Source organism: Giraffa tippelskirchi, chromosome 1 (assembly GCF_054371585.1).
Source record: "Giraffa tippelskirchi isolate mGirTip1 chromosome 1, T2T-mGirTip1v1.2.pri, whole genome shotgun sequence".
Classification (NCBI taxonomy): domain Eukaryota; kingdom Metazoa; phylum Chordata; class Mammalia; order Artiodactyla; family Giraffidae; genus Giraffa; species Giraffa tippelskirchi.
Genome location: NC_137275.1, coordinates 187448405 through 187469439, shown reverse-complemented (window position 1 = coordinate 187469439; position 21035 = coordinate 187448405). Strand labels below are relative to the sequence as shown.

At 49.9% G+C, this 21035-nt stretch overlaps 1 protein-coding gene and 1 long non-coding RNA gene across 7 annotated transcripts; both read right to left on the bottom strand.

The window, feature by feature from the left end:
• Positions 1–275: 275 nt before the first annotated feature.
• Positions 276–9935, bottom strand: R3HCC1 (R3H domain and coiled-coil containing 1). 5 transcript variants are annotated; one of them, XR_014060819.1, is made up of 8 exons: positions 8590–9935; positions 8131–8255; positions 7607–7744; positions 5500–6115; positions 4492–4664; positions 3192–3863; positions 1567–1662; positions 276–593 (listed from the first exon to the last, which is right to left on the bottom strand). XR_014060819.1 is itself a non-coding variant. In XM_081515221.1 (8 exons), exons 1-8 carry the CDS (start codon positions 8710–8712, stop codon positions 457–459), a joined length of 1479 nt encoding a protein of 492 aa, XP_081371347.1. In that variant the 5' UTR covers positions 8713–9935; the 3' UTR covers positions 276–456. The 5 variants fall into 5 exon arrangements, 3 of the variants coding, with proteins under 3 accessions (XP_081371347.1, XP_081371358.1, XP_081371369.1); XR_014060820.1 differs by having other exon boundaries at positions 5512–6115; XM_081515221.1 differs by having other exon boundaries at positions 3192–3262.
• Positions 9936–10707: 772 nt separating this feature from the next.
• LOC145515270 (uncharacterized) lies at positions 10708–19326 on the bottom strand. Of its 2 annotated transcripts, none has more exons than XR_014060823.1 (3): positions 19263–19326; positions 14326–15981; positions 10708–10828 (listed from the first exon to the last, which is right to left on the bottom strand). It is a non-coding gene; the product is annotated as an uncharacterized LOC145515270 (long non-coding RNA). The 2 variants fall into 2 exon arrangements; XR_014060822.1 differs by having other exon boundaries at positions 14326–14404.
• Positions 19327–21035: the final 1709 nt, after the last annotated feature.

Sequence of the window (21035 nt, the reverse complement as noted above, 5' to 3'; positions counted from 1 at the left end):
TGGCAACACGAGGGCCAGTACACGGCAGAGACAGGGGGTTTCTTAGCATGGCCAATAGCCCAGAGTTGTTCTGGGGGAGACTGGGAACATGTCACACAACAGGTGCAACCTACCCCCACAAACTGGGCAGGCTCTGCTCAAAAATGCCTTGGAGGGCCAGCTGGTTTGAGGTCAGTCACCTAAAGCCACCAGCTTCTGCAGCAGCCCTAGGTCTCCAATGGGAGGTGAACAGCACCCCCTAGTGCTCCACGTCACACCATTACATTTTGAAGTAATCATGTTACAATTCTTCAATTTTTATTTTTTTCTCATCTTCAGAAACTAGACCAAACTAAAGCCCACTATGCCTCATAGCGATGCTCCAAGGATGGCTCAGGGCTGCCCCGGTGTGTGTAAAGGCTTGTGGTGTTGGGCCCGAGCTGCGTTGGGGAGCTTGATCCAGGCAGGCTGGGCTTCTCAGGGCTTCAGAGCGGCAGGAGGCTCCACTGCAGGCCGCTCCTTCTTTCTGTGTTGGAGCCCCAGGGCCCGGGCCACCAGCCTCCGGGCCACGGCTGTATTTGTCTGTGGTCTCTCCTTTGCCAGATGCAGGAGCTCTGAAAGGAAAGCCCCATGGGGTGGGGACTTGAATTCAAGGCTGTGGCCTCTCCTCCCAGGGACACAGCAGCCTCAGAGGCAGTTAGAGCCCACCCCTGAGGCCCGGCTGCACCCCCCTGTGGCCTGATGCTGGTGAGAGGGGCTACCGAGGGCTCCTGGCCCCTCGTGGGGTTCTGACCCACCCTGCCACCTCTCCGCGCCCTCCCTGTTTCTCCTTCTGTCGGGGGCGGGGGTGGCGTTAATCCTGTCCACCTCCCTGCCTTGCAGGGGCCCTTTGAGAGGGCAAGCAGACCAGGAAGGGACACCTTGAGCTCTTGGATCAACAGACAGGATGTTTATCGTCCCTAAGAAGTCTGGGACAAAGACCGTGTAATTCACAAGAATGTGGATGGCCTCAGCAGGCTTCTCTAGGCCAGTTCTGCCAGCCAGCCACTGCTCTGCAGCCATGGGAAACTGGCCTCTAAAAGCCCCCTCGTCCTCCCTGGAAGGAGGAGAGTAAAGCGGAGGAACCATCAGTTACGTGGCAGCTTCTGTGTGTCTCTCACCACTGCGGGGGCACGTCCGCCAGGCTCTCTCATTCACTCCCACGCTTATCTCACAGACAAAGGGACCGACTGACACACACCCAGTGACTTCCTCAAGGCCAGTTTAAGGGAGTGCCAGTGCTAGGGTCACACCAAAGCCCAAGCTCTGTATACCTTACAGCAAAGCATGGCTTCCTCGGCCAGACACAAAGACCAATCTTCCCCTCTGCACCCCAAACCAGACTTCCAAGAGGTGTGAATGGAGGGCAAGCCTGGGACAGGGCAGCTGGCAGACAGTTCTCCTGATGGGACCCCTGGGGTGGGAGAGGACCACCCCATGGGTCACTGCAGCCCAGGGGCCAGAAAGCAGAGAACTTTAGAGGGAAGTGAATCAGACGGCAGACCCACACTTGAGCAGCCCTCCCACCCAGACCACCGGCTCCCTTACTTGGCCTTTGCAGGGCCTTCAGCTTGGACTGCCTGGCTCCCTGCGTCAGGGGCCTGATCTTCAGTGTAGAGAAATCCCTGGTCAGGGCCTCGGCAGCTAAGGAAAGAAAGCAGGTCTGGAGCCATCTGCGTTTCCTGCTGAGGCCTCCTCAGGACCCAGGAACACACGTGTCACCCCAAAGCCCAGGCAGCCACTTCTGACACCCATCCAAACCTCGGGGACAGGACTGACCCATCAACTCACCCTCCCAACCCCCACCGGAGCTCACAGGCCTGCACGGGGCTGCTATGCGCTCAGATGGAGGGCCCATGCCCCAACTTCTACCCTCCTGCCCTGAGGGGGCCGGGAGCCACATGGTGAGCCTGCGGTTCTGACATCAGGAGAGGCAGGCCCTGGCCTTCCAAAGCCCAGGAGCTTAAAACAAACACCACCACCACCATCACCACCCCGCCCCCACTCACGACCCTCCCAGGGTGCGTGCTCTCACTGCCTCAGGCTAGGCTGGGCCCTGGGGAACTCAGGCCACTTACAGACACAGTCACCTCACAGCTGGGAGGGACCTCAGACCCAAACCACCATACAGATGAGGCCAGGACATGAGGAAACTGAGCAGGCCTGCCCCTGGCTCCTGGCCAGCTTGGTGGAGCCCAGAAGGCACCCACGGCCATGCCAAGCCCAGTGCTAATCCCTTCCATGGACCGGGAGGGCCTCCCCCAGCCCCCACCTTTCAGTGGCTCCCTCTCTGGGGCTGAAGCCCCCACCTGGCCCCAGTCCTCTTGCTGCTCAGACACTACCCCCCATCCCTAAAAGCTCAGGCTCTCCTGAAGACTGGGCCCACACCAGCCATGGTCACTCCCCACTCTGTGTTCAGAGCCCATGGTTGTGAGAAGCCCAGTCAAGGGGGGCCGGGGACTGACTCTTTATAAATATACACAAACTGTGCAGTGGTGTGGCAGGGGCAGTGCAAGAAAGTGCTGAGAGGGAGGAGGAGCACCAGAATGACAGTCAGGAGACTAGCTGGCCTCCCCAGCCTTGACAACTGATGAGAGGCTTCATAACCTTGATCGGACACTGACATCGGGAACTCAGTCTCCTCATCTATAAAATGGAGTCATCTCATCTATCTCCTGAGGCTCTAATCTAAACAGAATGAGAACACATCTGCTCAAACCATAAGGACCTGCCAGTACTTGAATGCTTTTTTTTTTCTGGCTGTGCCACGTGGCATGTGGGATCTTAGTTCCCTGACCGGGGATTGAACCCATGCCCTGTGCATTGAAGCCTGGAGTCTTAACCACTCAACTACCAGGGAAATCCCACCAGTATTTGAATGTTTTTGATCTGTAAAAATGGCACCTTCACGGGCTTTCATTTAGGATGTAGAGGTCACCCGAATCTGAAACCTCTGAACTGAAGACGCAAGGATGAAGAGATGTGAGCTTCCTGGCCCAGCACCCACTCACCCCCATGGACTTCCCGATTAGGTGGCTGGGAGCCGTCCTGCCAGTCCATCAGCTTAGGGTAGCCTGCACCCTGATCTGGGGGATCCTCACCCCAGGAAACGAGGCTCCCTCCCTTCCCAACAGCAGTCAGAGGAGGGGCCAGGCCACCGTGCACCACCTTACCTGAAGCCGGGCAGGGGAAGACGCCAAGCGCATGCGTGTCGTCCACCCACTGGATCTTGAACCCCTTCTCTCTGTGCCAGGGACGAGACAGTGACGAGGAGAGTGAATGCGGAAAACCCCTCCTGCTGTAGGAAGACCCTCCCCGCTCCAGGCCTCAAACACTCCAACCCCAAGATAAGTTCATCTCCTCCAAGAAGGAGACGACCATCAGGGCAGACTTGCCCTGAAGACCATACGGCAACTTCAGACAGACAGGCCCCACCTCTGTGATCTGGTGGGCCCCCGATTCCTAGAACTGAGGAGGTCAGGGCTCAAAGCTTGTAGAGCACAAGGCCAAGGGTGAAGAGGGTCCCTCACAGACGTGGTCACCCCAGGCCAAGGGCGTAGGGTTCGAGGCTGGAAACAAAGGGCTTCATGGTGGGGAAAGGACTTGATACAAGCATGTCAATGAAACTGCCCTGACTGACTTTCTTCCTGCCACTTGGGAAAGCACTCCTGAGTCTGGGGCCCACGGGAGGCCAAAGCAGTCTTGGGGCCTGGGGCTCCTCTGTGGATGAGGAAGCCTCTAGTGGCCCCGGTCTGGCCCAGCCCTCAGGGCTTGATGGTACTGTCCACTAGGTCAGGCTCACGAAGGGCAAGGGAGGCTCTTCAGGAAGCAGTCGGACAGGGATCCTGAAGAAAGAGATGTATTTAAAGTCTAAGCAGGAAAAGAGAAGGGGGACCAGAGAAAAGAAAACAAGCATGGAGAAAAAAAAGAAAGGAGAAAAGACTGGATTTGGACCCAAGGAATCTGGGGAGACGGGAGAAGTCTTCTTTTCACTTTTTCTCACTTTTTCTCTCCTCTCCAGCAGACTCTGCCCCAGAGCTGCTCAAGCCCAGTTCATCCCCAAAAGAGCTCCTCTGCGGAGGTGGCCCTCCATCTGTTAACTCTCCAACTGGGTGGCTGGCCGTGAAGCAGGGGGAGGCAGTGGGCCCACAGGGTTGTGGCTGGCATGTGGGCGTGCTGGGGGCCAGGCTGGAGGTCTGCTGCCTGTGCCAGCAGGACCAGGTCTTGGGCCTCCAAAAAGTGTCCACAACTGAAAACTCAGCTCTCTTCCTCCTCTGCACAGTCACGGCCAGCAAGCTGAACTGCCCAGGAGCGTGGCACCCAGAGCAACAACACCTTCTTTCTGCCTTTCTTTCTAGGCACTGAAGGAGGGGCAGGCAAGCATCCCCCACACAAAGCAGTGTCCTAACTCCTCTCCAGAAAGCAAGCACTCTCCCCACTCCCTCCCCGACGCAAAGCCTCTCTGGCACTCACTGGAACTCAGAGAAGGTAGCCAGCAGGTCCTCGGTCTTGAGCACAGGCTCAAAGTCATAGATCTCCACCACGTGCGCAAAATCCTTCTCTCCAGGCAGCTCATCTACAAAGAATGATGTGTCCACGTGGATCTTCTCTACCTGAATCTCCTTCTCGGTCAGGTTGTTCGTTATCTGGGAGAGATCAGACCCTTTAGTGAGGGAAGCTCGGATACACCAGACTCCGAGTGAATGCTCTCAAAACCCTACACTGAGAATCCCATAGGCTTCTACGTTGACACAGAGGTGAGCAGCCCAGACAGGAATCTGGGAAGGATAGCAGTATGGCAGACTGAGCCACGAGATGGAGGAGCATGAGTTTTAGGGGAGTTCCCTCTGGGTGACTGACACTAACACACATTATGTTTCACAGAATCCCCAAAACTCCATTCTGTAGGCCCACTTTACAGATGGGTAAACTAAGCCAAAGAATTAAGTAATTCTGCCCCAAGTTGCTGTCAGTAAGAGGTGGAGCTAGGCAGGCCCAGGATCTTTCCTTTTCTCATTAATGATGTGATGATGAGGAAAGCCTTCTGGTGTCTGTCCTTCATCTGTAAAATAGCGACTCAGGCTGCCTGCCCTCCCGACTGACACTGCAGCCAGGCCCAGGGGCAGACACACGGTTTTAAGGACAAGAGATTTGTAAGACAAAGCTTCAGGCAGAAGAGTAATTTTCATGACCAGCGTCTGTAGTGCATTCTGAAGCACTGTGTTCCCTCGGGAAGTGTGTATTAGCACCTGCTATTTTTTCAGAGGAAGAAACTGAAACTTAGAAAAGCCAAATAACCTGGCTGAGGTGGGATCCAATCCACACCCCTGACCCCAGATCCTGAGCCTCCTCCCCTCTGAGTACTGGTCTCCTAAGGGACCGCTATCACTCAACACCCACACCCCCACACACCTTGACCCTCCGCCCCATCCACCCTTGACTACACCCACCTCACTTCCACCCTCCCTTTTCCGGGCTTACGAGCCTCATCACCTCCTGAAGCAGTTCCCTGAAATCGTCTTCGGGGCAGCTGCCTGGCCCCTCCTCTTCCACCTCTTCCTCTTCCACTTCCTCCTCTGCTGCCGGGCTCCTCTCCAGCTCAGTCCCATTCCCCTCTTCCAAGTCCAGCTGCAGCCCGGGCTCCAGCTGTGCGGCTGACTCCGACCTGTCTCTGGTCCCTGCGCGGCTGTCAGGCCCTGAGGGTTCAGCAGCCAATGGGTTCAGCAGCGACTCTTTCTCATAGCCTTGACCAGGGCCTTTTTCCTCCTCTGTTGCCTGAGTCACTGACGCAGGAAGTTCCTGATCAGCAATGGGGTTCCCAGCACCGGTATCTCCTGGTTCTTCTGAGAGTCCGCCAGCTGGAGCATCTCCCTGGAGCTCTGTGGGAGGGGGCGGCGCCCCGTCTTCCTGCCGACGCAGCACCCGGGGCACATACAAGGCCTGGTCCGGCTTGCGTCCACGATGCCACCGGCCGGCCCTCACCCCTCGGGAACCAGCAGCCACTCCCTGGCTTGCGGTGGGCCGAGGACCTCGGTACTTGCTAGGGTGGGAGGCAGGAGGGCGGCAGGGGCCAGAGAATCCATCTGAACTGGGTAACCTGGAGCAGGAGCAGGCACTGATGAGAGGGGTGCTTGAGCCCCAAGGAGAATGGTTTATTGGAGTTATCTGCCATTCAGGCCTGAGGCTCTTGAGTCAGTCTCAGGCAAAAACCAAAGCCACAGTGACCCTGGAAAACACCTTAATGAACCATCAGAGGGGAGGCTGGATGCCCTGAACAAGCACAAAGCAGTCAACTCTTCCTCCAGTGTTATAAACCGACTATGAGACAGCTGAGTCCACTTGCTACAGGGTGCACTGAGTAACTAGCATTCAGAAACTATGTTATTAGAAAAGTATGCAACTTTAAGTCTGTGAGTCTGTTTTGTAAGTAAGTTAATTTGTATCATTTATTTTTAGATTCCACATATAAGGGGTATCATATGATATTTCTTCTTCTCTGTCTGACTTACTTCACTCTGTAGGACAATCTGTATGTATGTGTTAGTAGCTCAGCTGTGACTGACTCTTTGCGACCCCATGGACTGTGGCCCACCAGGCTCCTCTGTCCATGGGATTTTCCAGGCAAGAATACTGGAGTGGGTTGCCCTTTCCTACTCCAGGGGATCTTGCTGACTCAAGGATCGAACTCAATTCTCCTGTATTGCAGACGGATCATGTCCCACTCTTTGTGACCCATCCCATTATCAGCCATTCAAAACAATGAAACAATGCCATTTGCAGTAACATGGATGACAATCTCTAGGTCCATCCATGTTGCTGCAAATGGCATTTTTTCATTCTTTTGAATGGCTGATAATTGGATGGGGTCACAAACAGTCCGACATGACTGAAAGGACTTAGCACATACACACACACACACACAATGGGATGAGCGGAAGGGATAGTTAGGAAGCTTGAAATGGACATATACACACTGCTATATTTTAAATGGATAACCAACAAGGACCTACTGTATAGTATGCGGCACTCTGCTCAATGTTATGTGTTAGCCTGGATGGGAAGGGAGTTTAGGGGAGAATGGATACATGTATATGTGTGGTTGAGTCCCTTTGCTGTTCACCTGAAACTATCACAATATTGTCAACTTGCTGCACCCCAACATAAAAAGTTTAAAACAGATCAAAAAAAGAGAAAAGTATGTAACTTTAAAGGCTAGGATTATAGACATTATGATAAGATCCTTTGAGATGTACATGGAGACAGGTTAGCGCATTGCTAGATGAGCTCTCACATTCCATGGTCTCTGCAGGGCCCAAGCTCCCTGAGGGCAATGCTGGGTGGACATTCCCACTGTTTAAACAGCTCCCTCTCTTTGCCCAACGTGCATAAACTGAATTTGCTAAAGGAACTCCACCAACAATGCACCTCTACTCCTCTGCCGAGCAGAAGGCAGCACTGACTCTAAGCACCTGAGGCTGGGGAGAGAGGGGGTCACCCAGCCCTGATTCCCTCCCAGAGGCTGACCAGCTCACCAGACCAACCCCGGGAGAGAACCAACGAGGGGCCTCCCAGGCAGCAGGATACACACCTGATGTCCAGGTGACAGATGACCGTCCTCCTCCTCCAGCCCTCTCCAACAGAGAAGCTGCTCAAAAGGTCAAAATTCTCTGCTGTCCTGTGGATCAGGTACCGGAGCCGACTGGAGAGTGGGGGAAAGAGGAGGACCCTGGGGAGGGATGGGAAGGAGCAGAGCAGGAGCTGCAGGAGCAGCCCCCAGGCCTGACCCCCACCGAGGCCACTCCTGGTTTAATGGTGGCTTGAACCTAGGCTCGCTCTGCCCGCTGGGGTCCCAGGCTGACTGCAACGGACCTGCTCATAGAGGATATGATGGGGAGCTACTGGCGTTCCATCTCAGGTGGTGCTTGGTGCTACACAGGAAAGACGCAGTGGGGAGAGGCCTGACAGCAGATTATTAAACCTAAAGGCCAAGGTCAGAGCCAGTTGAGAGCCCAGTTACTACAGATGCACCACTGGACAAAAAGGGGCAAGGAGGCTAGGGGCAACCCTGCCCTTCCCAGCGGCAGAGCGGGCGCCATCCTCACTCCGGCTTACTTCGACAGCTGCTTCTGCAGCAGGAAGCGGTCCAGCTCCTCTCGGATGTGCTGCACGAAGTCATTCTCGGCTGCGGAGAGGAAGACGCCGTCCAAGCAGAGGGCCAGGGTGACAGGTGGGAGAGCCTGCGGGGCAACCGACACGGCCGCAATCAGAGCGCAGAACCCGGGCCCTCCCACGACCGAAGACACGGTCTCTCCTCCTATCGGAGATGGGCCGGGCTCCGAGGAGGGTAAGGGTCGAGCCTAGGGTCCCCGGCAGGGCCGTGGTGGGGCAGGGAGGGGTCACCCGGCCCCCGATGCGGTCGCTCTTGCCGTCCCCGGGTCCGAGCCCTGCTGCCTCGGGCCCGATCCGCGGGCGCGATCGATCCTTCCTGGCCAGGGAGAGGCCCGGGAGGAGCACGAGGCTGACCGTGAGCGATAGGGGCGACCTGCCCCGAAGTCCGCCCGCCGCACTCACCGCGGCCGCCCCGCGCGTCGCCGCCGCAGCTCTGGAGTCCCCAGAAGCCTGCGCGCCCCTGAGCCCCAGAACCACCCGGGCCTCGCGGAGCTGCAGCGCCACCGCGCGGCCCGGGGGAGGCATCACCTCAACGGCCGAGGCGTGTTCTTTCTTGACTCTTTATGCCCCTGAGACCACACAGGTCACATGAGCTGGGATGTTCCCCACCCAGGGATCGAACCCGTATGTCCTGAGTCTCCTGCATTGGCAGGTGGATTCTTTACCACTGAGTCACCTGGGAAACCCTACACTGTCTCCTAGGATCAATTAAATTCGGGAAATCGTTTGGAGTGGTTCCTACATGCTAGGTCATGGGGATACCAGGTTTTCCAGTTCATTGGTCCCCTCCCTAGGGACGTAAAAGAGGGATAAATAGGAAGTTTCTGGACACCAAGAATTTCATCGCCCTTTGGCCCTTATTGATGGAAGCTGCAAAGAGGTCCAACTCACAGCACAGCGTCACTGACAAGGTGTACTAGCCTGTGGATAACAGGGCGGGGTAGCCACTAGAATGGTGATTTGCAGAACTTGTTACATCTAAAAGTAACTCCAGCACTCGTCTTAAATAGAGCTTGAAATTCTTGCCATCAGACAGCCGTGAGATCGGCTTATTATAATCTAGGAGACCAGGGCTGAAATCCTCTTCCCTGGAAGGTGCTGAAATGTAAGCCTTTGATCATCTTGAAACAAGCAGGGCCCTGAGTTATTGAAAATCCAGGTTTTAGTACAGGGGTGGGACAGTCTGAATGGGCCCTGCAGTAGGATACAGGAAAGGTCACAGTGAGGCTGACCCTTAAAAGGCTGGCTGGGAGAAATTGGGAACAGGACAGTGAAGAAAAACAAAGATGCATTTTGCTCTCTTGCAGTTTTTCCCAGAGTATTTTTTTAAAAAAGATGATGGGATTATATCTTTTTATATTACATTTACAAAAACTATTGGGATATATTATATTTACAAAAACTATCTTTCCAGATAGTTTTTCAAGAATAAAAAGGATCGGGACTTCCCTGGTTGTCCAGTGGTTAAGAATTTGCCTGCCAATCCAGGGGATACGGTTTTGATCTCTGGTCCAGGAAGATTCACATGCCTTGGGGCAACTAAGCCAGTGGGCCACAGCTCTCAAACCTGTGCCCTAGAAGCTGTGCTCCACAATAAGACAAGCCACTGCAACGAGAAGCCCTCAGACCACAATGAACAGTCGCCCCACTTGACGCAACTAGAGAAAAACCTGTGCACAGCAATGAAGACCCAGTGTAACTAAAAATAGATAAAAATTTTTAAAAAGAATAAAAAGGATATAAAATAAAGACAACACCAAGTGCAAAGAGAACTCAAGGAGGTGAGTCATGAGTATGCCTTGGGGGCCTGGTTGTCAAGAGGAGATTCTGCCCCAGTCTCAGGCCTGGAGGTGCATCCAGTCCCTGGGGCGCAGAGGGCGAAAATGCAGCAGGAAGAACAGGGACACCCATTTGGACTCTGACTCCACCAGCCTCACCCACACTCCACACTGGTTTAACTGAAGTGGAATCAGACTGGCCTGAGGGAACACTGAGGGGCCACACAACAGTCCCATTTATCCGACCAGGCTTCCATGATGGGAAGTGTGAGGCTGGGAGGCACGCCCACTTTGCACACATGACCCAGAAGGAACATGCATGCTAACTTAGAAAACAAAGGCTCAGTGTTGCCTGGTGGCTCAGTGGTAAAGAATCTGCCTGCTAATGCCAGAGACATGGGTTCTATCCCTGATCCTGGAAGATCCCACATATCATGGAGCAACCATGCCCATGCACCGCAACTACTGAGCTTGTGCTCTAGAGCCCATGCTCCTGAATGAAAAGCCCATAACTCACCTCCTTGAGTTCTCTTTGCACCTGCTTTTGTCTTGATGCTATAACTAGAGAGTAGCACTGCTCTCTGCAACTAGAGAAAAACCCACGCAGCAACAAAGACCCAGCACAGCCAAAAATAAAAAAAAAAGACAGAAAAAAAAGGACTAACCTTCTCAATAAAGTGGCCACCTCTCCCCCACAATGAAGGAACCAACCCAAACCCCAAGATACGGGCTATACCCCTACCTCTTTAGAGCTGGTCCGTGACAGAGGATTTCAACACATTCAGAGAGACTCAAACAAGGCTCTCAGAGGAGGCTGCCCATGAATGAAGTTTCCACTACGTACTCTTCAGATAAGCTGGAGGCTGAAAAGAAAAAAAAATGGAATTAGCACAAAGGCCTCCACTTGCGGGTGGAAGTTACCAAGAGATGCCAAGATAAATGGGGAAGGGAATCAAAGTGCATCTACCTAAAGGATTAGGGGACAAATACCATGTGAGCACTGAATGGTCCCCAGTCAGAGACAAACAGAATAAAAAGCAGCAGGGTATGCAAGTTTTCTACAGCAAAAACAAACAGTTAAAAAAGCATCATAGAAAAAAGAGGATAACAGTATATGGGAAAGTTCTCTTGAAAAACAAGAGAAGACATTTCAGTTAGTAACTACTGCACAGTCTCAAGGAAATCAAAGAAAGTCTGACTTTCATGTCACGATGGAAAAACCAACAGAATGTCAGGAGTGTGAACTGTCAGAGGTATGGAAAGATATAAAAGAGGCAATCAAAAAATGGAGTCAACAAAGCTGAAAATAAATCTGTGATACAAAGTCTTGTGAAAATGAAGATAACTACTATTTACACAAAGTTTGCCATATAAATGGCATAAACTGAGTCTTAACAGTGGCCCATTCAGTTGGAAATTGTTCAGAGAAATAACCTGGTGGCTCAGATGGTAAAGAATCCGCCTCCAATGCAGGAGACCTGGGTTCAATCCCTGGGTCAGGAAGATACCTTGGAGAAAGGAATGGCAACCCATTCCAGTATTCTTGCCTTGAAAATTCCATGGAGAGAGGCGCCTGGTGGGCTATAGTCCATGGAGTCGCAGAGTCAGACATGACTGAGCAACTAACATTTTCACTTTCAACCTGAGGTTTAACCAAGGAACCAGCCACCACAGGCAGAGTTGGAATTTGCTCTAATCCAGATCTAGCCTGTCACATCCATGTTCCTGAACATCACCTGGTTAAGTTTTTCCATCTTTAGAATGTCATTAGAATTGATGGTGTGGTCAAAAACCAGACACAGAAGTCAGGCATTAAATAAACTAGACGAATCCAATCAACCAGAGAAGCATGTTAGGTGTGTACTATAGAGCTTTACCTGAAACAAGAGGTATGATTGAATGATGATGAAAGGATTGCATGCAGGTGACATGGGGTTGCAAGCAGCCCCATCTGGAGGGACAAATCTAGAGTTCCCTACTACCATAGTGACCCTAAATTACAATCCAGCACCCCTTCCCTTGCTACTGGGGTCACCTGCAGCACTGAAATCTACGTCCCAATTTCCCATCTCTTTACTCTAAGTAAACTGAGACAGTATTAACCTCAGCTTGCATGAGCTAACCAACTGTTCTCTCCATGTTTAAGATGAAGTTTAAGAATATCCAGTTAATATTTGCTATCGAAAGTCTTTGTATTGTTTACATATTTTAACATGTGTATTAGAGAATCTAATACATTAGGTGGTGAAACTTAAAGTTTTCAGTGGGCAGATATAAGAGCATTTGACTAAGTTAGTGAACAATATTATAATATTAAAGAGAAATGGAGTTACAACATTTGAAGATCAACAAGAGTTGTTTAGATACAGCACATAAGAATGTTTGGCTTCATACATAGCCTTCTGGAGCATCCATTTGACGTATGTAAGAAGAAAATCAGGACTTCCAGGAAAATGGAGTAAACACACTTTGCCAATTCCTTGCACTAAATATAATTAAAATCCTTGGACATTATATATAAAACAAATGTAAAAGGTTGAGAAAAGAAAGAAGACCAGCTATGGGCCTCTGGTTCCAAGGAACAACAAAGAGCTAAGTTTCCTGGGTTTTCTTTATGTCTCAAATTTTTAGATTTGGAGCTTGAAGAAGCCAGCAACCCAGAAGTACCCATGGGCACAGAACAAAACAGACACACAAAAACAACAACAAAACTCACCCTCGTGAAAGGGGGTGTTTTCTCTCTAGCCAAATGTGCAGGCAAGCCAGACAGAGCACTCTGAGATAATAATTTCTCAACCTCAGCCAAACACCACCCCCACTCACACCAGCTAAGGCCATGTTGGAGCCTAGATTGTCTCCCTCACCAGGTTGTAATGAAGTGTCACAACCTTCCCACCAAGATGATGTGAAAGAAGGTCAAGTAGGGAGCTGGGACTTTCATGCCCTTCAGGCAGTAAGGAGCCCTGGGCCCCGCCTTCAGTGTCAGTAGAGACCACCAGAGAACATGACTTCCACCCCCACCCAGCAGTAAAAAGGCACCCTCCCCACTGGAGTACTGTCAGAGGACAGCTGGTGAGCTGTAGGACTTTCACTGCCACCCAGAGATCAAGAGGCAACCGCACTCCCCATGGTGTCAGCGGAGGCCACGTGGCAAACAGCAGCACATCTACCCATTCCAGCCAGGAAAGCATCCATGGAGGCCTCAGGGGAAGTCAGACTTCCACCTTCACCCATCAGTGATGAGGAGCACACATCTTAGTATCAAAGGAGGCTAAATGGGAAACCTGGACTTTAACCCTCACCTGGCAGTAACACTGCAATGCCCCTCATCCCCATTCTGGAGTGCTGGCAAAGAAAGGTAAAACAGAACTTAAAAAGATCCAGGGGACTTCCTTGGTGGTTCAGTGGTTAAGAATCTGTCTGCCAATGCAAGGGACACGGGCTTAACCCCTGGTCAGGCAACATCCTACATGTGGCAGGGCAACTAAGCCCGTGTGCCATAACTATTGAGCCCATGTGCCACAACTACTGAGGTGCTCGCACCTACAGCCCATGCTCTGCAACAGGAGAAGCCACTGCAATGAGAAGACCATACAATCGCAATGAAGAGTAGTAGCCCCCACTCAATGCAACTAGATAAAGCCCAGGTGCAGCAACAAAGATCTAGCACAGCCAAAAGTTAATTAGTTAAAAGATATTAAAAAAAAGATTCAGAATCTCATAACACCCAAGATGCCCAGGATTCAATTAAAAAATAACTTGTGGTACCAAGAATTGAGAAGATCTCAAACTCAATGAAAAAAAGGCAGTCAATAGACTCAAATTTGCATCGAGATGTCAGAAATGTTAAACTATCTGAGATTTTGGAGCAATTATGAACACATTTGAAAAAAATAGTCTCAGCAAAGACACAGAAGATATAAAAAAGAACCAAAAGGAAAGTTTAGAATTGAAAGCTACAGTAACCAAAAGAAAAAGCTCAGTAGCAGAATAGAAGAAAAGGAAAGACTCTGTGAACTAGAAGATAAGACAACAGACGTAACCTGAACAACATGGGAGAAAATAGACTGAACACAAAAATGAACAGAGACCAAGGGAACTGGAGCCATAGGAAGAAGATTTAACACTTGTGTCATCAGCGTCCCAGAAACATAGGAGAAAGGGTAAGGCTGAAAAAGTACTTGGAGCAATGATAACTGAAAACTTCCCAGATTTGAAAAGAGACATAAACCAACAGATTCCAAAGTAAAAAACAGAACAAAACCACAGAAATCCAAGCCAATACACATCATTATTAAATATCTGAAAACTAAAAACAAAGGACTTTTTTAAAACAGCCAGAAAAATAATCTTTTCTTACCTAAGGGAGAAAATTATTTGAATGATGGTGGATTTCTTGCCAGAAACCAGAAAACAAAAAGAAGATCTTTTTTCAAATGCTGAAAGAGAAAACAGTGAATCCAGAGTCATATATCTAGTGAAAACATACTTCAAGAATAAAGAAGATATCAACACACTCTCAGATGAAGGAAGATTAAGAGAATTTGTTGCCAGGAAACCTAGCCTGAAAGAATGGCTAAAAGAAGTTCTCTGCACAAAAAGGTAACAATGAAAGGAAGAATTTTGGAACACCAGGAGGGAAGAAAGAACAGTAAGCAAACATGTAAGTAACACAATAGACTTTTCTTCTCTTGTATCTTCTACATTATGTTTAATAGTTGAAGCACTTTCCAATATGTTCTAAATGTATGTAGAGGAAAATATCTAGGACAATTACATTATAAATTGTTGTTTTTCAGTCACTAAATCATGTCCAACTCTAAAACATGAAAAAAACAAACAAAAAAACTACTATAGGTAAGAAAAGACATGCCAACCAAATTCAAGAGATTGGCCTTTGTACATCCAGATTCAAATAAACTAAATAACTATTGGACATGTTTGATAAAGTCAGAGAAATAGGAATACAGGTTGGGTACTAGACAATATGAAGGATTGTTCTTACTTTTCCAGTGTGTTTATTTCTACTGAAGTTATGCTTTTCAATATGTTTCTTCACACTAAAGTGTTCATGAATAAATGGTATGATGTCTCATATTTGCTTTAAAATACATTGAGGTGGGGGAGAAGTGAGGAATTATAAGTGAGACAAGATTGGCAAAATGCTGATCATTATTGAAACTGGCATTTCACTGTTCTTATTGTGTGTGGTGGACATTTTCCATAATAAAACATTTATTTTTTTCAAGCCAAACTAAAGCCAACAATAAGATGATGGGCAGGGGGTGATGTTGAATGCACAGCTAGAATATCTTTAATTCTTGAAAGTAAAAAGAGAGATAAGGAAGAATTTTATAATTTGTTAGAAAAATATATTGTTAAATCTATATGCTAAAAATTTTAAGGTAACCATTGAAAGGCTAGAAAGATAATCTATAGCTTTCAAATCATAATAATAAAAAATAAAAATGATATAAAAACTTTATCCAACATGAAGTTGTTGTTAGCTTCACTGAGTTACACAAGCCTGTTTGCCATGACAAGGCTGTGATCCATGAAGGGGCCAACATAAAATATAAATGCAGAACAAGAGGTAAAAGGTACCAATACCTTGGCCACCTGATGAGAAGAACTGACTCACTGAAAAGACCCTGATGCTGGGAAAGACTGAAGGCAGGAGGAGAAGGGAATGACAGAGGATGAGATGGTTGGATGGCATCACTGACTCAATGGACATGAGTTTGAACAAGCTCCAGGAGTTGGTGATGGACAAGGGAGACTTGCATGCTGCAGTCCATGGGGTTGCAAAGAGTCAGACACAACTGAGCAACTGAACTGAACTGAAAAGGTACCAAAAGAAAAACTGCATCTCTTTTGCCCTAACAAAGATATGAAGAATAAAAAAAGGAAAAAAAGATAGGAAAGAGACTTCCCTGATTTCCAGCAGTTAAGACTTTGTGCTTCCAATGTAGGGGATGTGGGTTGGATCCCTGGTCAGGAACGAATATCCCATATACTGTGTGGTGCAGCCAAATGTATATATATATATATAGAGAGAGAGAGTAAACAGGAAAAATGTATAATCTTTTTTTTAAAGGATGATCACATGATCTAGCCTAGCCAACAACTAGAAGTGAATTTGCAATAGACTATAGATGTTCTGTCCTAAGAGAACTGGGTGAAATGAAGAATTTCTAATGAAAATTTAGACTCTTATTTGCTTAATCCTTTAAAATGTCTTTACATTATTTATTAGTCAATATTTGACTATGAGGATCTTAATGTTTATTTTTAATCTAATGTCTCTCAGTAGCACACTGCAGAGGGCACAGACTCAGGTATAGAAAAGCATGTGATGGTTCATCCAGATACAGACACTATCTAGAACAAAATGCAAACTCCGCTTTACCCATCTCTTAGAACGTCCCACACAGTCACCCACTGGCAAGAGAGGAGGGTTCCTAATGAACTCAGAGGGTCCCTGGATGGACCAGTCTGGAGGGCAACAAGGCCCTTATGAGTCTGAGAGCTAACACATGTTGAACTGGCTTACTCTGTACTAGGCCCGGGCTTCTCTGGTGGCTCAGTGGTAAAGAATACCCCTGCAACGCAGGAGACATGGATTTGATCAGGAAGATTCCTTGGATCAAGAAGATCCCTTGGGGAGGGCATGGCAACCCACTGCAGTATTATTGCCATCTTAGCTTCTTCATCTGTGAAATGGAGCTAAGAGTGCTGGCCTCACTGAGTTAATCAATGATGAATTAATCCATAATGAGATAACCCATGTAAAACACCTAGCATGATATAAGACTGGTGGAGATGGGGCCCCCTGCATATAGGTGAGGCATCCTGGGTGCTCTAGTTCTAAAAGACACCAGATCACAGATCCAGATTGAGTTTCTCCCAATCTCCTCTAGCCACAGACCAGGGGCCAGGACCACAGAACCACAGATCCAGCTGCCAACCTTAGATGGTGACATCTCTCTACCACCCAATTATAATCTGTAGACTAAAAATCAGAAAAGGCTACTCCATTCTGCTTGCTCAACCTCCACCCTATGAAGGGGAGGAAGGATGTTACAATGTTAACCTAGTGACCTTGGGTCTTGGCTGAGCTTGGGCCCCTGCTGTCCACACAGAGCCTGGCTCTGAGGGCCCTCAGCCTACTTCCCACTTGGCATTAAGGAGTTACTCCCTATGCAGAGCATGTCTCCAAAATGTGACTTCCACCCACCTCTCAGGTCCGCTAAGCCCACCAGAACCCACTCCAAGACAACTGCCTTAGCATCTGCATGTGCTATGGTCCTCTTATCTCACCACCTCAAACTTACCTGCTATTGACTCATTTCCACAAGTCCCCCAGAAGACGAGCTGGTTAATCTGCCAACTAAATTATGTGCCAACAAACAAGTTAAAAATAATAGCTTGGGACTTCCCTGGCAGACCAGTGGTTAAGACTCTGCTCCCAATGCAGGAGGCATGGGTTCCATCCCTGGTCTGTGATCAGGGAACTAAGATCTTGTGCACTGCATAGTGTGGCCAAACAACAAAAAAGAATTATGGCTTAACCAAGTAGGCTTGAAGACTGGTTTCTGCAGCCCTTACCTATGTGGACAGGGTGCCACTGACCAGGGATAGACCTTGGGACTGTGGGGCTGCCTTTAGTCCAAATGACTCCCAACAGGAATATGAATCATGCCATTAGATTCCTGGTTTCTTCTCTGTCCCTCACTAACAGGGTGGTCTTACAAAAGTGACTCCCCTTCTAAGCCTCATCCTGGAACTCTGGTCTCTGAGGTTGATTTCCTTTAAAGTTCTGACTATCATGGCTAGCCTGAGAGGGTTCCACCTTTACATTCACTCTCCTCATCATCCTTTTTCCATCACCACCATCATCACTACCACTACAACCACCATCAGGCAAGCCACCGCAGAGATGCAGCTAAGGCTGAGTTGTGCATCTTTGAACCCAGATAGGGAGCGCTGCACCACTGGGCTGGACTCTGTCCTGTGTCACTTGCCCCATTTGCCTGATGTCAGAGAGGGATAAAGGACAGGAAAACTGAAGACAGCCAGGTCACTGCAGTGCCCACTAGAACAACCCTGGGAGGCCCCATGCTGCTGGTAGTGGAAGGGGCTGACCTGCTGAGGCCCAAGTGCAAGGTGGAGGAGGTGATGCACATGATGCCAAAGGCCACTGAGATGTCACATAAGTCCCCAAAGAGCTAGTTGCTGGCTGCCTGGGTTGCCACTTTCCAAAGCGTCACCAGCAGAGCCACCAGGAGAAATGGAGGACACTGGTGACCCTGGAGTGGCACAAGTGCAAGATACCAGCGCACACCACGACGGTTCCCAGCAGCGTACAGGTGAGAAGTCAGAGGAGCTCTGCACCAATGCCAACGCCGCATAGCAGGCTTGTCTCACCCCTGCCCCTGCCCTCTGGACCAGGGCATCTGTCACCTCTGGTACCTCCATGAAGGCCTCCTGGCTAGGAGTTCTAGAGGTTTCTGCAGTGCTGAGATGAGGGACAAGGGTCAGGCCGTGAGGTCAGGGTGGAGGAACCAGTGTGTATTCAGTCTCTCAATCGTGTCCGACACTTTGTGACCCCATGGACTGCAGCACGCCAAGCCTCCCTGTCCCTCACCATCTCCGGAAGTTTGCCAAGTTCTTGTCCACTGCTTCGGTGATGCCAGCCAGCCATCTCATCCTCTGAGATGCACCAGCCCCCTCCCTAAAATCAGTCAGGTCCTTCCCCCACCCCGCCCGGCTCCCTGCGGGGTCCTTCTCCCCGCGCAGAAGAAGTGCCCCAGGCAGATTCCTGCTGTGGGAGAAGGTCCCTGCACAGCGAAAAGAACAGAGCATCCCGGAATTTACACGGTGAGGGGAGCTGGGAAGTCATGGTGCGTGACTCCGGGTCTCCTCCCAACGTGGAGGGCGGTAGGCGCCAGTACCGGCGGCAAACGGTAAGGGCCCAGAGCCTGCGCCGGGGAACAATGTGGGAGCATCAAAGATGCGGGCGCAAGAAACGGCTGGAGAGGGAAGCGATATCTGGGATAGGCAGGGACCCGACCGGGGGATCAGGGATCCAATCTTATTGGACTTTCCGTTCTCCTCGGTCGCCTTCCCCCGGGACCTTACACTCGAGATCCGACTCCGGAGACTCCTGATTGACGGACGATTCCCCGCGCCTGGCATCCAGCGTTGGTAAAGACGCCCGCCCCGCTCCAAAGCCCTGCGGCCCGGCACCCACCCGCGCACTTCCTCCGGAGCACAGGGCGCAGGAGTCGCTCTCACCTTCTTGCCCAGAGGCCCGGCGACCCCGAGCTGAGGTCCGTCTCGCCTGAGTCCCAGAAGTGCCAGAGGCTCTGGAGCTGCTCTCGCCGAGGGCGAACTGCGCGCAGTCCCCGCCCCTCCGCGCCCCCTCTCCGAGTCCCCGCCCCCCTCCCCGAGTCCGCGCTCCCTCCCTGAGTCCCTACCCCTCCGTGCCGCCTCCCCGAGTTCCTGTCCCTCTGTGACCCGTCTCCGAGTGCCCCCCCAGTCCCCGCCCCTCCGAGCTCCATCCCCGTGTTCCCAAGTCCCAGCCCCTTCCCAGCCTCAGGAGTAACCAACCGAGTTGAGACTGGACAAGTGCGACTCTAAACAAGAACCCCGACTTTAAAGCCTTTTTTTCTTTCATCTAGAAAGATTACCTCTTCCTACCATGGCCCCTCTCTGCACTCGGGAGGACCAGAAGAAATATTCTCTTTGGGAAGAGGGAGGGATCTGGGGAGTCCTGACGGCAGAGAACCCTGTGGGCCGCCATCCTCTTATTAGTGACCGAGACAATGCCTACAGCTCGCTTCTAACCCTGGAAATTGGTAAAGACGGCTGAGATTTGGGTCCATTCTAGAAAGGACCCCACTCCCAGAAGCTCTGGTTCTCCTGGTAAACCAAAACAAATTCGGTTCTGGTTTCTGGAAGTTTCTTTTCCAATCCTTTCCTATAATCAAAGAGAATTCTTCATAGAAAACTTGCAGAAAAACTGCAGTTTACAAGAAACAGCATGTCATGTGTGTGCGCTTCATAAATCTGGTAGGGTGATCAGAATCACAACTCTTGCCCTTGTTGGGATTAGAACAGAAAAAAAGTACTGTGACTGCATTATAATAGGAGCCAGAGTTCAAGATTGGGGATTTTCTTGCTGACCCAGCCACCCACTGCCCTGCAGATGCCTAGTGCTGTACTAATCTTTCATTGTGCTAGTATCTTGGAATTACCCTTTCCCATAGGCTGAACATTTGTGTCTCCCCGAAGTTCATATGTTGAAATCCTAACCCCCAATGTAATGGCATTAGGAGGTAAGGCTTTTGGGAGCTATAATCAGGCCCTAAGTGTGGAGCCCTTGTGAATGGGATTAGTACCTTTATAAGGAGATGCCAGACATTGATTGTCCTTGTCCTCTTTCCACCATGTAAGGATGTGAGAAGGGGCCATTTGCAACCCAGAAGAGAGATGACCCTCACCAGAACCAGACCATGCTGGTACTCTGATATCCAACTTCCAGACTCCAGAACTATAAGAAATAAATTGCTACTGTGTGTAGTCACACAATCTGTGGAGTTTGTTGTAACAGCCTAAACTAAGACACACTTCCTCTGACTTCAAGTTCCTGGAAAGCAGGGGCTCAGTCTAAAACTTCTTTCTTGGACTCTCTGGGTGGTCCTGTGGTTAAGAATCAACCTGCTGATGCAGGGATATGGGTTCGATCCCTTGTCCAGGAAAATCCCACATGCTATGGAGTAACTAAGCTCATGCGCCACAACTACAGAGCCTTTGCTTAAGAGCCTGTGCTCTTCAACAAGAGAACCAACACAATGAAAAGCCCGCACACTGCAACTACAGAGGAGCCCCCAATCGCTGCAACTAGAGAAAACCCGCATGCAGCAATGAAGACCCAGCACAGCCATAAATAAATAAATAAAATTAAATTTTCTTCTTTCCTGTACTGCTATGTTAGTTCATATATCACAGGCACAAAAACCTGGATTTGTTCATTTTTAACTTTCCTGCGTTTAGAACTGCAGCATA

Excerpts from the sequence above, each read along its gene's own strand:
- R3HCC1 (XM_081515221.1), bottom strand. The coding sequence starts at position 8,712 with ATGCCTCCCCCGGGCCGCGCGGTGGCGCTGCAGCTCCGCGAGGCCCGG. Across the intron at positions 4,665-5,499 it reads TTCAGGAGGTGATGAGGCTC|ATAACGAACAACCTGACCGA; the intron begins GTAAGCCCGGAA and ends GATCTCTCCCAG. Across the intron at positions 3,263-4,491 it reads GCTACCTTCTCTGAGTTCCA|AGAGAAGGGGTTCAAGATCC; the intron begins GTGAGTGCCAGA and ends TCCCTGGCACAG.